The following is a 12,132-nucleotide window of genomic DNA, read 5'->3' as shown; positions in this document are numbered from 1 at the left end:
GTACCCACAGTCAGTGATGGTCTGGGGTGCCATGTCAGCTGCTGGTGTTGGTCCACTGGGTTTTATCAAGGGCAGGGTCAATGCAGCTAGCTATCAGGAGATTTTGGAGCACTTCATGCTTCCATCTGCTGAAAAGCTTTATGGAGATGAAGATTTCATTTTTCAGTACGACCTGGCACCTGCTCACAGTGCCAAAACCACTGGTAAATGGTTTACTGACCATGGTATTACTGTGCTCAATTGGCCTGCCAACTCTCCTGACCTGAACCCCATAGAGAATCTGTGGGATATTGTGAAGAGAAAGTTGAGAGACGCAAGACCCAACACTCTGGATGAGCTTAAGGCCGCTATCGAAGCATCCTGGGCCTCCATAACACCTCAGCAGTGCCACAGGCTGATTGCCTCCATGCCACGCCGCATTGAAGCAGTCATTTCTGCAAAAGGATTCCCGACCAAGTATTGAGTGCATAACTGAACATAAATATTTGAAGGTTGACTTTTTTTGTATTAAAAACACTTCTTTTATTGGTCGGATGAAATATGCTAATTTTTTGAGATAGGAATTTGGGGTTTTCATGAGCTGTATGCCAAAATCATCAGTATTAAAACAATAAAAGACCTGAAATATTTCAGTTGGTGTGCAATGAATCTAAAATATATGAAAGTTTAATTTTTATCACAATATGCTAATTTTTTTAGAAGGACCTGTATAGTCAAACCTGACTATGTAGCCTGGACCATAACAGTGTGAACCTTCATAACCACATAAACTGTCAGGTAAAAAAAAAAAAAAAGATTTCAAAAGTTGTCTCAATGAGGTTTATTTAACACGGACACAATATACACATTTAAGAGTGTACACCTCCAAAACGTGCCAGCATGAAATGACAATAGATATTTTAGGTATAAACCAGATGTGCCATCAACATAAAACATGTTATTTATGAGAGCTATTTGTGCAAATGATTCACTACAATAATATTATTAAAAGACACATCATGCTGATATTTAAACAAAACAATATGTCAGAATGTCTCTGGTAACCTTTTTTCTAATATTTAAATACAGCTCACAACATGTTTCCCTTTAAATCAAACCGAGATTGGTCACAAAAAATGTCAGTTCTCACAACAACACGCAGAAACATCTGTGAACACAAACTGGACACACAAATACGAAGCAAACTACAGTGGGGGAACTCAAAAACAAACACTGGAATCAAACATACGCATACCACCAATAAATAATACTTCATTTCATATTTACAGCACACTACAAACATTAAGCAGTCTGTTAATAGATATTTCTCTCACACAAATAATTTATTATGTAAAGTGTACAATTTACATTTAATGGTGCCCCAATCTGTAAATTCAATACGATTTTCCTGAAAAAGTAAATAAAAAAAAGAAAATATAATGTAGTTGATTTTTAGATATTTAGCTCAAAGAATACTTAAGAATGAATCTCACAAAACTTGAACAAGGAAATTTTATTTTGCATAAAAAGAAGCCCATTTTAGTATCATTAAAATGTTCCTCTGTAATTGTCACAATAAAGTCACAATGAAAAAATCTTAATAGAGTTCTGGACATAACTATAACCATGTACTATAACTGCATAACTAAAGCAAGCACTAGTGCTGTGAGGCACCTGGCTCTGTGTCCTTCACTCGGTCTGAGGCACAGAGATGGCGGGACCCTTGGGGTCGTCAAAGCGGTCCATGGTGCGCAGCTGCATGATCATGTGCAGCCCGTAGGTCAGAACCAACACCATGAGCAGAGACGTGACCAGCCCCATCCAGATACCAGGAGTGAAGAAACTAGCACAGTCACTGGCGTACGAGAAATCATTCCCAGCGATGTTAAAGCCCTGGACCTGAGAGAGAGAGAGACAGAGAGAGAGAGAGAGAGAGAGAGAGAGAGAGAGAGAGAGAGAGAGAGAGAGAGAGAGGGGGAGAGAGAGAGAGAGAGATAGAGAGAGAGAGAGACAGAGAGAGAGAATTTTTTTTTTTGAATTTCAAAAACTCTTTATTTTTCAAAACAGAGTTCTCTTCAACACACACAAAAAAACAATTTCCAAAACAAAAAAGAAAAGAACATGATTTAACTCAAAACAGTTCCAAGGCACAAGACATTCTCCACAACAGAACATAAAACATTTTTAAGACACCAAATGTTTATGAACTCCTCTACATTATTTGTGGAACTGTAGAAATCAAAATCAACTTTCAATCTAGCTTTCACCATTCTAACAAAAACAGTGTTTATGTCAAAATCTAAGGACTCTTCGATCTTATTCCTTCTACTTAGGTAAATAGCCATTTTTGCTTGACCAGATATAAAGTAAAACAATTGACATTTCAACCTCCTTTTCTGACTGTAACTGAAACCAAGAATAAATAGATGCTTTGAAAAATTCTCTCCAAACATCATGAACATTTGTTGCAACAACTGAAAAAAAAGAGCACAGTCTGCTACAATCCAAAAAAGAAGTGGTAAACTGTTTCCCTCTGCAAACAAAAAGGGCATTCTTCACTTACATTAGGATTGATGATGGAAATGAAAGCATTGACAGCCACACTACCATGGAGGATTCTCCACTGTAGGTCCCCTAGCCTTTTGGTCAACGGTGGTTTGTAAATCACTCTCCATACTGGTCTGACCTCATTGTCAAGTCCCAGATGAGCTCTCCAAGGAGTGTCAGCCCGCCCACTTAGTTTACCTTTATTCACAATTTTTACAAACATTTTATACATCATTTTTCCTCCCATGTCATCAAATTCATTTGTGAGAGTCTCTCTGGACTCTAACAGTAGACCAGTGCAGTCTTTAAAATCAGGAAAAAGAGTCAATGCTGGAAAAGAATCATCAACAACTGGTTGACATTGTCCATTACAGTAGTCTTTTATCAACGATAATTCAGTCTTTGTGAGTTCACGCTTCCAAGTGCTGAGCATTTGATCTATGATCCTTATCGATCTGACTCCAACATGAGAGGCTAGACTTGCAGTGTCGATCAAATTTGGTCCACACAGATCAACCACATGTCCCAGTGTAACAACCCCAGCTGAACAGAACAACTGCATCACGAAGGGTCCTGTTATGTGTTCCACGTTGAAACGAATGCCATTCACCACTGGCTCCTTCAGCAGCCATGACAGAGACTCGCAGCTTGCCACTCTCTTTTTATGGAACATCCCCCACACAGTGAACAGTCCATGGTAAAACTTTGGAAGGTTACACAGTTTTTTAGCACTCAGGTCCATTAAAAACAAAGGCTCAGCAAGACCCAAATTCCTACCTCGGATCAATATGGTTCTGGCTAAGGGTCTCCAGACAAGGTTTGCAGGCCCAACGAGGAGTCTCTGGATGAACTGGAGTCGGAACGCAGCGCCCCTACTGGCGAGATGAATGAGACCCTGCCCTCCTTCCTCCTTTGGCAAAAACAGTACACTCTGTGGGACCCAGTGCAGCCGGTCCCAGAAAAAGTCCACCAATACTGCCTGTATCTTGGCCAGCAGTTGTGCAGGAGGGTCTACACATGATAGACGGTGCCACAGCATTGATGACACTAAATTGTTGATCACAAGTGTTCGACCCCTAAAAGACATGTGTGGCAAGATCCATTTCCATTTCTTGAGACGTCCTTCAACTTTTTCTAAAACATTGTCCCAATTTTTACACAGAAAAGTATCATCTCCAAGATATTTAAAACCACCCTTGTTCCAAATTAACCCGGCAGGTAAAACAAGTTTTCTGCTTAACTCGTTACTGATTGTCACAGCTTCACTTTTTCCCCAGTTAATTTTGGCAGATGACAATACGCCAAAACCATTAATATTTTCTACAAGGGTTTCTATATCTTCCTGTTTTTTTACAATGACAACAACATCATCGGCATAAGCAGATAATTTAAAAATGGTTTCACATCCAGGAAGGTTTACACCGACAAGAGATTTTCTTAATTTGTGCAAAAGAGGCTCTATGGCTAAGGAGTACAACATGCCAGATAATGAACATCCTTGTCTGACCCCCCTATGAACTTTAAAAGGAGCACTCAAACCACCGTTGATCTTTAAAATACTCTCAATGTCACTATACAAGACTCGAATCATGTTTACTAGGCCAGAGCTGAACCCAAACGCATCTAACGTTTGCCACAAATACTGGTGTTCGACTCTGTCAAATGCCTTTTCTTGGTCAATTGAAATCAGACAAATTTCGCAACCCAATGAATCGGAGAGGTCTAAAACATCACGAATTAAAATAATATTATCAGATATCAACCTATTGGGTATACAATAAGTCTGGTCAACATGAATGACATTCTCCATAACGTTTTTCAGTCTCATTGCCAACACCTTTGACAAAAGTTTGTAATCCGTGCAGAGCAGAGCAACCGGCCTCCAGTTCTTTATCTCTTGTAAATCCCCTTTTTTGGGGAGAAGAGTGAGGATTGCTCTCCTGCAACTCAAAGGTAAAAGTCCTTTTCTTAAACTGTCTCTGAGAACAAGCAACAAGTCTCTGCCAATCACAGGCCAGAAAACTTTGTAAAAATCCACAGGAAGTCCATCAATGCCTGGAGATTTACCGCTTTCTAGACTCTGCAACGCAGAATATAGTTCGTCAGCGGAGATCGGTGCATCCAACTCCATGTTAGCCTCCTCGGAAACCTTGGGTAAGCCCTCATAGAAAGACTGCGCCACCTCTGGTCTCTCTTGGAACTCACTCTTGAAGAGATTCTCATAAAAATCAACTGCAGATTTACGAATGTCCACAGACTCTTGCAGCAATTGTCCAGTGCTGGACCGCAGAGAGTGCATAAGCCTCCTTTGTCCATTTTTTCGTTCAAGGCCAAAAAAGAAATGAGAAGGTGCATCCATTTTGGCAATATTTTGATAACGTGAGCGAACCAGAGCACCTTGAGCAGAGAAACCCAACAGGTTAGATAGAGCTGACTTTTTCCTTTTCAGAACTTTAAAATGTTCTCCTTCTCTTGTTGAGTCTGCCAAATCTTGCAGCTTCTCTATTTCACTCTCCAAAGTTTTCATAGATCTAGTCATGTCCTTTGTGACATTGAGAGTATACTGTAGGCACAGCTGTTTTATATTGACCTTCCCTATGTCCCACCACTGTTGTAATGAATTGTACTCAGATTTTTCTTTTGTGTAACCACTCCAGAAATACTTAAAAGCATCTTTAAAAGCGTTATCAGAGAGCAAGGATACATTAAAATGCCAATAGGCACTTTTACATTTCACAACCTTAACAAAGATAGCAACTTGTACGAGGCAATGATCTGAAATACCAATCGGGTGTATTGAACAACCTTTAAGAACATTACTCTGATGTTTGAAACAGTAAACTCTATCAAGCCTAGCCAAAGACAAAGAATTATCTTTAACAGAAGTCCAAGTATACTGACGCTGAGTGGTATGAAAAAACCTCCAAACATCACATAAATCATTCATCTCAATTACTTTTACAAGACAATTCTTACTGGCCCCATGTGGTTCTGGGTGGTTTCTGTCTAGAGCTGCATTCTCAGTGCAGTTAAAATCCCCTCCCAGGAACATGTATCCATCAGTGCCACAGTTGCTTATTACATCGTTTAGAATGTTTAAAAAGACCACCCTTTCTGGGCCTACAGTAGGAGCATAAAGATTGATGAAAGTCATTTTTACACTTTCAAATACAGCTTGTATTTTTAACAAGCGACCTGCAATGATTTCCTCAGTAACACAAGAGATAGGTAAAAAATCTCTAGAAAACAAGATACCCACTCCACCACTGTTGCTACACTTATGGCTGAGAAACACTTCCCCATCCCAATCTTTCTTCCATGCAGTTTCATTTTCAGCTGTGCTATGTGATTCTTGTAAAAAAATTACATTTAGTTTTTTGACTTTAAACAAACTGATGAGGGAAACTCTCTTCACATCCTCTCTGGCACCATTAACGTTTAAAGAACCCAACTTTATGTCACACATAGTAAATGTTAAGTTGCATTTAAACAGAACAGAGAGGTTAACGCAAACAAAGAAAAAGAAAAACAAAAGACACTTAACCATCATTAACTAATTGTGCTCTCGCTTTTATAAGAATTTTTTTTAAACGAAAAATTTCTTGATCTGTAAAGGTCAGTTGGCCAGGGTTTTCTGTATTTTTCATGAACAATTTGACTGAACCAATGAACAACTTTAAATCTGGGAAAAACTCATCAATTTTAACCAATCTCAAACCTTTGGTTCTTTGTAAAAAGGACTGAATTTTTGTGAAAGAGTAAGCATTTTCCACATCCATCTGTGTGTCCCCACTAACATCACTTTCAGACTCTTGAGTGTTCATCAACACATCATCTGACTGAGAAGAACAGTTCATAGGATTTGTTTTTGTCACTTTTGCAGTTTGTTCAGTGATTGATTTAATTTCTGGATTTTTCCTCTTGGTTGACAGTTTGGAGATTTCAGCATCCAACAAAACATCTTCCTCATTAAACAACACTGACTCAGCTACTCTAGTCGCAGTTTGACCAACATTTAGATCCTCGTTTAAACCATCTTGTACGTTTTGATCACTCGCTACATTTTCTGTCTGCTCATTCTCCTGATCGCTAACATCTCGGTTTTCTTCCTGCGCAGTTCTCTGCGGTTCGCCAGGTAAAGAGGCCCCGCTTTCGGCCCGAGCGGGCGGCGGATCCGCTGCGTTAACAGCGCGCGTCTCCCCTGCTCTCTCTGGGCACGAGCGAATCAAATGCCCAACAGTACCACACCCAAAGCATTTCATCGTCTCTGATGTTATATGCACAGTGTAGTCAAAGTCATCAACCTTAAACTTAAACACTAGATTTAACTCTTTATTTCTCTTGTTAAGAATCATGTGTACATGTCTCCTAAAAGACACAACGTGTTTGAGATGAGGCGACTTGCAGCTGATAGGAATCATCTTTATCGGAGTCACTAGTTTTCCGTGTCTGCCTAGCTCTTTTTCTAAAAGCTCATTTTTCATAAACGGGGGTATATTCGAAATGATGACTTTTTTGGCAGGGTTTACAAGAGACATAACTGGTGTGTATGTATCCTGAATCACAATTCCACTTTCAAGTAACTGATTTACTTTGTCCACACTGTCTAAAAAAAATCACAATGGCACTATTCATCCTAGAAGCCGATTTAATACTGTCATAACCGACAATCTCACCCACTGCTAGACTACAATCCTCAACCGAGCACCCGTTAGGCGGAGAGAGTTTAATAGCGTGTCGGCGCGTGAGTTTGTGCAAACTACCGTGTTCACCTGCTGCAGCCATGCTGACAGCCACGCCGGCCGCCGCCGCCTCCACCAAACACACACAAACGAACCTCAATAAACACTGTTTCTCTAAACAACTCCTCAAAACATCAACAAAGAAACAAAAGTTTTGAAAGAAAAGAGAAGTAGACAACTCACATTCAGCAGCACGCACTCCCAACACGCACTCCCAACACGCACTCACAGAGAGAGAGAGAGAGGGAGAGAGAGAGAGAGAGAGAGAGAGAGAGAGAGAGAGAGAGAGAGAGAGTGAGAGACAGAGAGGGGGGGGAGAGAGAGAGAGAGAGAGACAGAGAGAGAGAGATAGAGAGAGAGAGTGAGAGAGAGAGAGAGAGAGAGAGACAGAGAGAGAGAGATAGAGAGAGAGAGAGTGAGAGAGAGAGAGAGAGAGACAGAGAGAGATAGATAGAGAGAGAGATAGAGAGAGAGTGAGAGAGAGAGACAGAGAGAGAGAGGGGGGGAGAGAGAGAGAGAGAGACATAGAGAGAGAGATAGAGAGAGAGAGAGTGAGAGAGAGAGAGAGAGAGAGGGAGGTTGAACAGATCTTTATTTTTACATTAAATCCAGGATTTACAACACTATTGTTACCTGTATCATTTTACCTCAGCAACAATTTAAAATTATATTAAAAAGTAAAAAATAAATCTGCATCATCGAAAACACATAAAACCTCATTTATACCCCAAATTCTTAAAAACCTTTCAACATTATTGATCAGCTTATAATATGAAAATTCTATTTTTATCCTTCCTTTTACCATACACTTCAACATCATTTCTACATCCGTTGAACCAATTTCCAACTCCTTGTTTTTCCTTGTTTTCCACATTGCAAGCTTTGCTGTACCAATTAGGTAATTTAATAAACACAATTTACCTCTATCACGCACTTTGTATTTGAGTCCCCCAATAAAACTTTTATGGGAAAACTCCTCACCAAAACCCTGAAACCAAGAATCAAGCAACTTAAAAAGACCTCCAAGCCTCAAACATCCTAAGAACAAATGTTCTATGGTTTCTTCAGCACTACAAAAACTGCAATCCCCCCCACTGCCGGATTCAGGTGTGCTACATGTCTGTTCGTAGCTATCGCCCTGTGGATAAGCCTCCACTGCAGATCAGCTGTCCGCTTCTCGATGGGAGGCTTATACAGGACTCTCCACCTGTCCCTCACCAGGAAGTCTGGCTCCATTGTCTCTGTCCACTTTAAGAAACTCTGCCGGCTGAGTGAGTCCATGTGAATAACTTTCACTGTAACATACAACAATGCTTTTTTTGATGCAACTTCAAACTCTTCCAGCTGCGGAGTTTTAAAAGTCAGTATAGATACTTCAAGCTCTCCTTGTTCTTCACTGACAGCAGGAAAAATTTTCAACTTTGGAAACCCTCCTTTCTGCTGTTGTACATTCCCCCCAGCAACAAGGTTTCTGTAACTGCTCGGCAAAGCAGCAAAAATCTCATCTCTTAATTTTGAAACAATTCTTATCGAGCACAAACCAGATAGTTCTTTAAAAGTGTCCACTGAACTCCATCTGCCATTATCCAGTAAATGTCCCAGTTTAGTGACTGCGTTCTTTACGAGAGTTCTCCGAATGCTTACTGATGATAAAAATCGGGTCTGAATCAACGGATTATGAAACAATGGTTCCTCATTAATCCAGTCCCCAAGCTCATTCAAGTTTCTCTCCACTTTCAAAACCTTATTCCAAGCTTGCAACATTGATTTGTAATACGAAGAGGTACTGTCCAGTCTCAACCCGTCCATTTTCAATAAAAACAAGTGTTTGTCTAGTCCAAAACTTTCAACCTTCTGCAGAAATGCACATGCCGTCTGTGTCCATGCTAAATCCTCTTGATAGAGAAGTTTCTGCACTGCTTGCAGCCTGAAAGCGACAATTCGACTCTTTACATCCACCAGACCTTGGCCTCCTTCATGTACCGGTAAGTAAAGCACTGCAGCCCGAGTCCAGTGTTCGCCACTCCAGAAAAAGTCTACTATTTTCCTCTGTATGTTACAAAGCAGTTCGCTTGGTGGTTCCAGAACAATAACTTTATGCCAGAGCGTGGAAGCTGCCAGATTGTTTGCCACCAGAACTCTTCCTCTGTAGGACAATTGTGGTAATAGCCATTTCCATTTAGACAATCGAGCTATTACCTTCTCCAGCACTCCCTCCCAATTCTTCAATTTAAAACTTTCCTTTCCTAAAAACACACCTAACACTTTTATACCCTCCCTACCCCAGATCAGTCCTCCTGGAAGTTTCGGAGGTCCGGTGTCTCTCCACCGGCCAGTAATAAACCCCTCGCTTTTCTCCCAGTTAACTCTAGCTGAGGAAGCCATCTCATATTGCCTGATGCTTGTTTCCAAAACTGTTACATCATTTTGTCCGGAAATACAAACGGTTACATCATCGGCATAAGCAGACATATACACCTTAAAAGTTTCCTTTACACCTGTAATTGAAAAACCACCCAAATCTCTCCTTAATTTACACAACAGAGGCTCAATTACAAGACTATATAATTGCCCAGAAAGAGGACAACCCTGCCTAATACCTCTAGTGACTGCTACTGGGGCACTTATTCCTCCACCAACCTTGATTAAAACTGATACATCAGAGTATAACAATTTAACATAAGAAATGAAGTGATCACCGATTCCAAAGCTCTTTAACACTTTAAAAAGATAGTCATGGTCTACCCTATCAAATGCTTTTTCCTGGTCTATTGACAGGACACCCAGATTAGAATCATTTACACAACCACAATCAATCACATCTCTTAAAAAAAACAAATTGTCCATTATTGATCGGTTCGGTATACAATATGCCTGATCTTTATGAATCAACAAGTTTAAAACATTTTTAAGCCTATTTGCAATAGATTTTGAAAATATTTTATAATATAAACATAAGGATACTGGCCTCCAATTCTTTAAAAATCCTAAATCTCCTTTTTTTGGTAACAGTGAAATTACAGCCCTCCTACAACTAACAGGAAGTACTTTATTTTTAAAACATTCTAGTACAACTTCATAAAAATCCTCCCCTAATATTCCCCAGAAATGTTTATAAAACTCAGCTGTTAATCCATCTATTCCTGGAGAACGCCCCATAGACAACTGCTGCACTGCTTCTGTTAACTCTCCATATGTAATAATATCATCCAAAGCTTGACTTTTTCCTTGCTCCAACTGTGGTAAATCTTTAAGTAAGTCTTTTGCACTATCAGGATCACATTCCTCAGCACTATACAACACAGAATAAAAGTCCATCGCCAGCTTCCTCATTTCAGCGGGATTTGTTGTTATATTTCCATTTTGGCAACGAAGATAATGCATCTGTTTATACTGAAATGTCTTTTTTTCCAAGTTAAAGAAATATGAAGTTGGGGCATCCATGTCTTTGATGGAGCAAATCCTTGATCTTACAAGTGCCCCTTTCACTTGTTCTTGTAACAAAGTTCCAAGTTCTTTCTTTTTCTTGCTTAAAAGCATACCATTGTCCTGTGCTCTTTCATTGTTTATCAAGTCCTCTTCCAAACCATCAATTTCCTTTTGCAAGCTTTGTATAGTTTTTCTCACATTTGTAGAATTACAAGCAGAAACATTTTGACAAAACTCTTTAATTTGCACCTTGCCTACATCCCACCATTGACTAAGGTTTTCAAAATCACTTTTTCTTTCTTTCCATTTCTCCCAAAACAGCTTAAAACTATCACAAAAAGACATGTCTTTAAGCATTTTCTCATTAAAATGCCAATAATACGTAGGTCTTGAAATTTGCTTAATATTAAAATCAAATATGATCAAATGATGATCAGAAAAACCATTCGGCAATATTGATGCACTCATTACCCTATTTTCCACCAGCTTACTCAAATAAAACCTATCCAGTCTAGCCCCACTAACCGTATTTTCTACAACTTTAATCCATGTATACCGTCTCACTCCAACATTTCTTCTTCTCCACACATCCATTAATATTAGACAAAAAATTACTAGAGTGACTATGTGGCTCTTCACCATTCCTATCAATTACAGAATTAATAGTACAGTTCCAGTCCCCTCCTAACACTAACCAAGTATCATCATCAAATTTGTGAAGTGCTTTATCTAATTGGTCAAATACTCTTACTCTTTCCACGCCATTATTTGGAGCATACACATTCACTAGAACAAAAACATGTTCTCCATACAGTATTTTTAGTAATAATACCCTTCCTTTTTCAATTTCTTCAGTATTTAAAATTTTAACATTCAACCCTTTTTTTTAAAGTATAGCTACTCCCGCACTATTGTTTGTCCCATGACTTAATGCCAATTTCCCTTCCCACCATCTATTCCACTCAATTTCATTCTCCTCATTGCTATGAGTCTCTTGCAGAAATAAAATATTAACCCGATTTATATGCAAGAATTCAGAAATCACTGCTAATTTAGCCCTATCTCTACCTCCATTTATATTTAAAGAGCCCACTCTTAAGTTCTCCATAAAAAGGTTAGAATATAAAGTGGACAGAGACAGAAAGAGAGAAAGATAACACATCATAAGAGTCACCCAGTGCATTTTAGCCATTACTTTTTAAAAGGAGACGGCCCTTTATTTTTCCTCAAATTCGTAATAAGTTTCTTTAATCTAAACCTCTTTTGTTTACTCAGTGCATCATAACTCGCTGCACGCTGCAGTACTTTCACTGGAACAACAAATTTTTCCACATCTGGGAAAAAATCTTTCACCTCCACCACTTTACCAAATGTTGTGTCCAAAAAAACATTGATCTCATCCAAAGAGTACATCTCTTCTATATTTTGAGAACCA

At 39.3% G+C, this 12,132-nt stretch overlaps 2 protein-coding genes across 2 annotated transcripts in view; one reads left to right on the top strand and one right to left on the bottom strand.

The window, feature by feature from the left end:
- Positions 1–12,132, top strand: part of LOC143724587 (6-phosphofructo-2-kinase/fructose-2,6-bisphosphatase-like) — a 219,254-nt gene that overhangs the window by 25,105 nt on the left and 182,017 nt on the right. The gene's annotated exons all lie outside the window — the stretch shown is intronic.
- The window catches only part of LOC143724594 (V-type proton ATPase subunit S1-like), a 27,058-nt gene continuing 15,731 nt past the window's right edge, over positions 806–12,132 (bottom strand). The window contains exon 10 of the mRNA XM_077217767.1: positions 806–1,878. Coding sequence (XP_077073882.1) covers positions 1,669–1,878 — 210 coding nt within the window. The 3' untranslated portion in view covers positions 806–1,668. The remainder of the gene's footprint in view (positions 1,879–12,132) is intronic.

This window comes from Siphateles boraxobius, unplaced genomic scaffold, assembly GCF_051911475.1.
Source record: "Siphateles boraxobius isolate OS27281-9 unplaced genomic scaffold, OSU_SipBor_1 76, whole genome shotgun sequence".
Classification (NCBI taxonomy): Eukaryota; Metazoa; Chordata; class Actinopteri; order Cypriniformes; family Leuciscidae; genus Siphateles; species Siphateles boraxobius.
The sequence above is the reverse complement of the archived record's forward strand: the minus strand, read 5'-3'. Positions and strand labels throughout refer to the sequence as shown.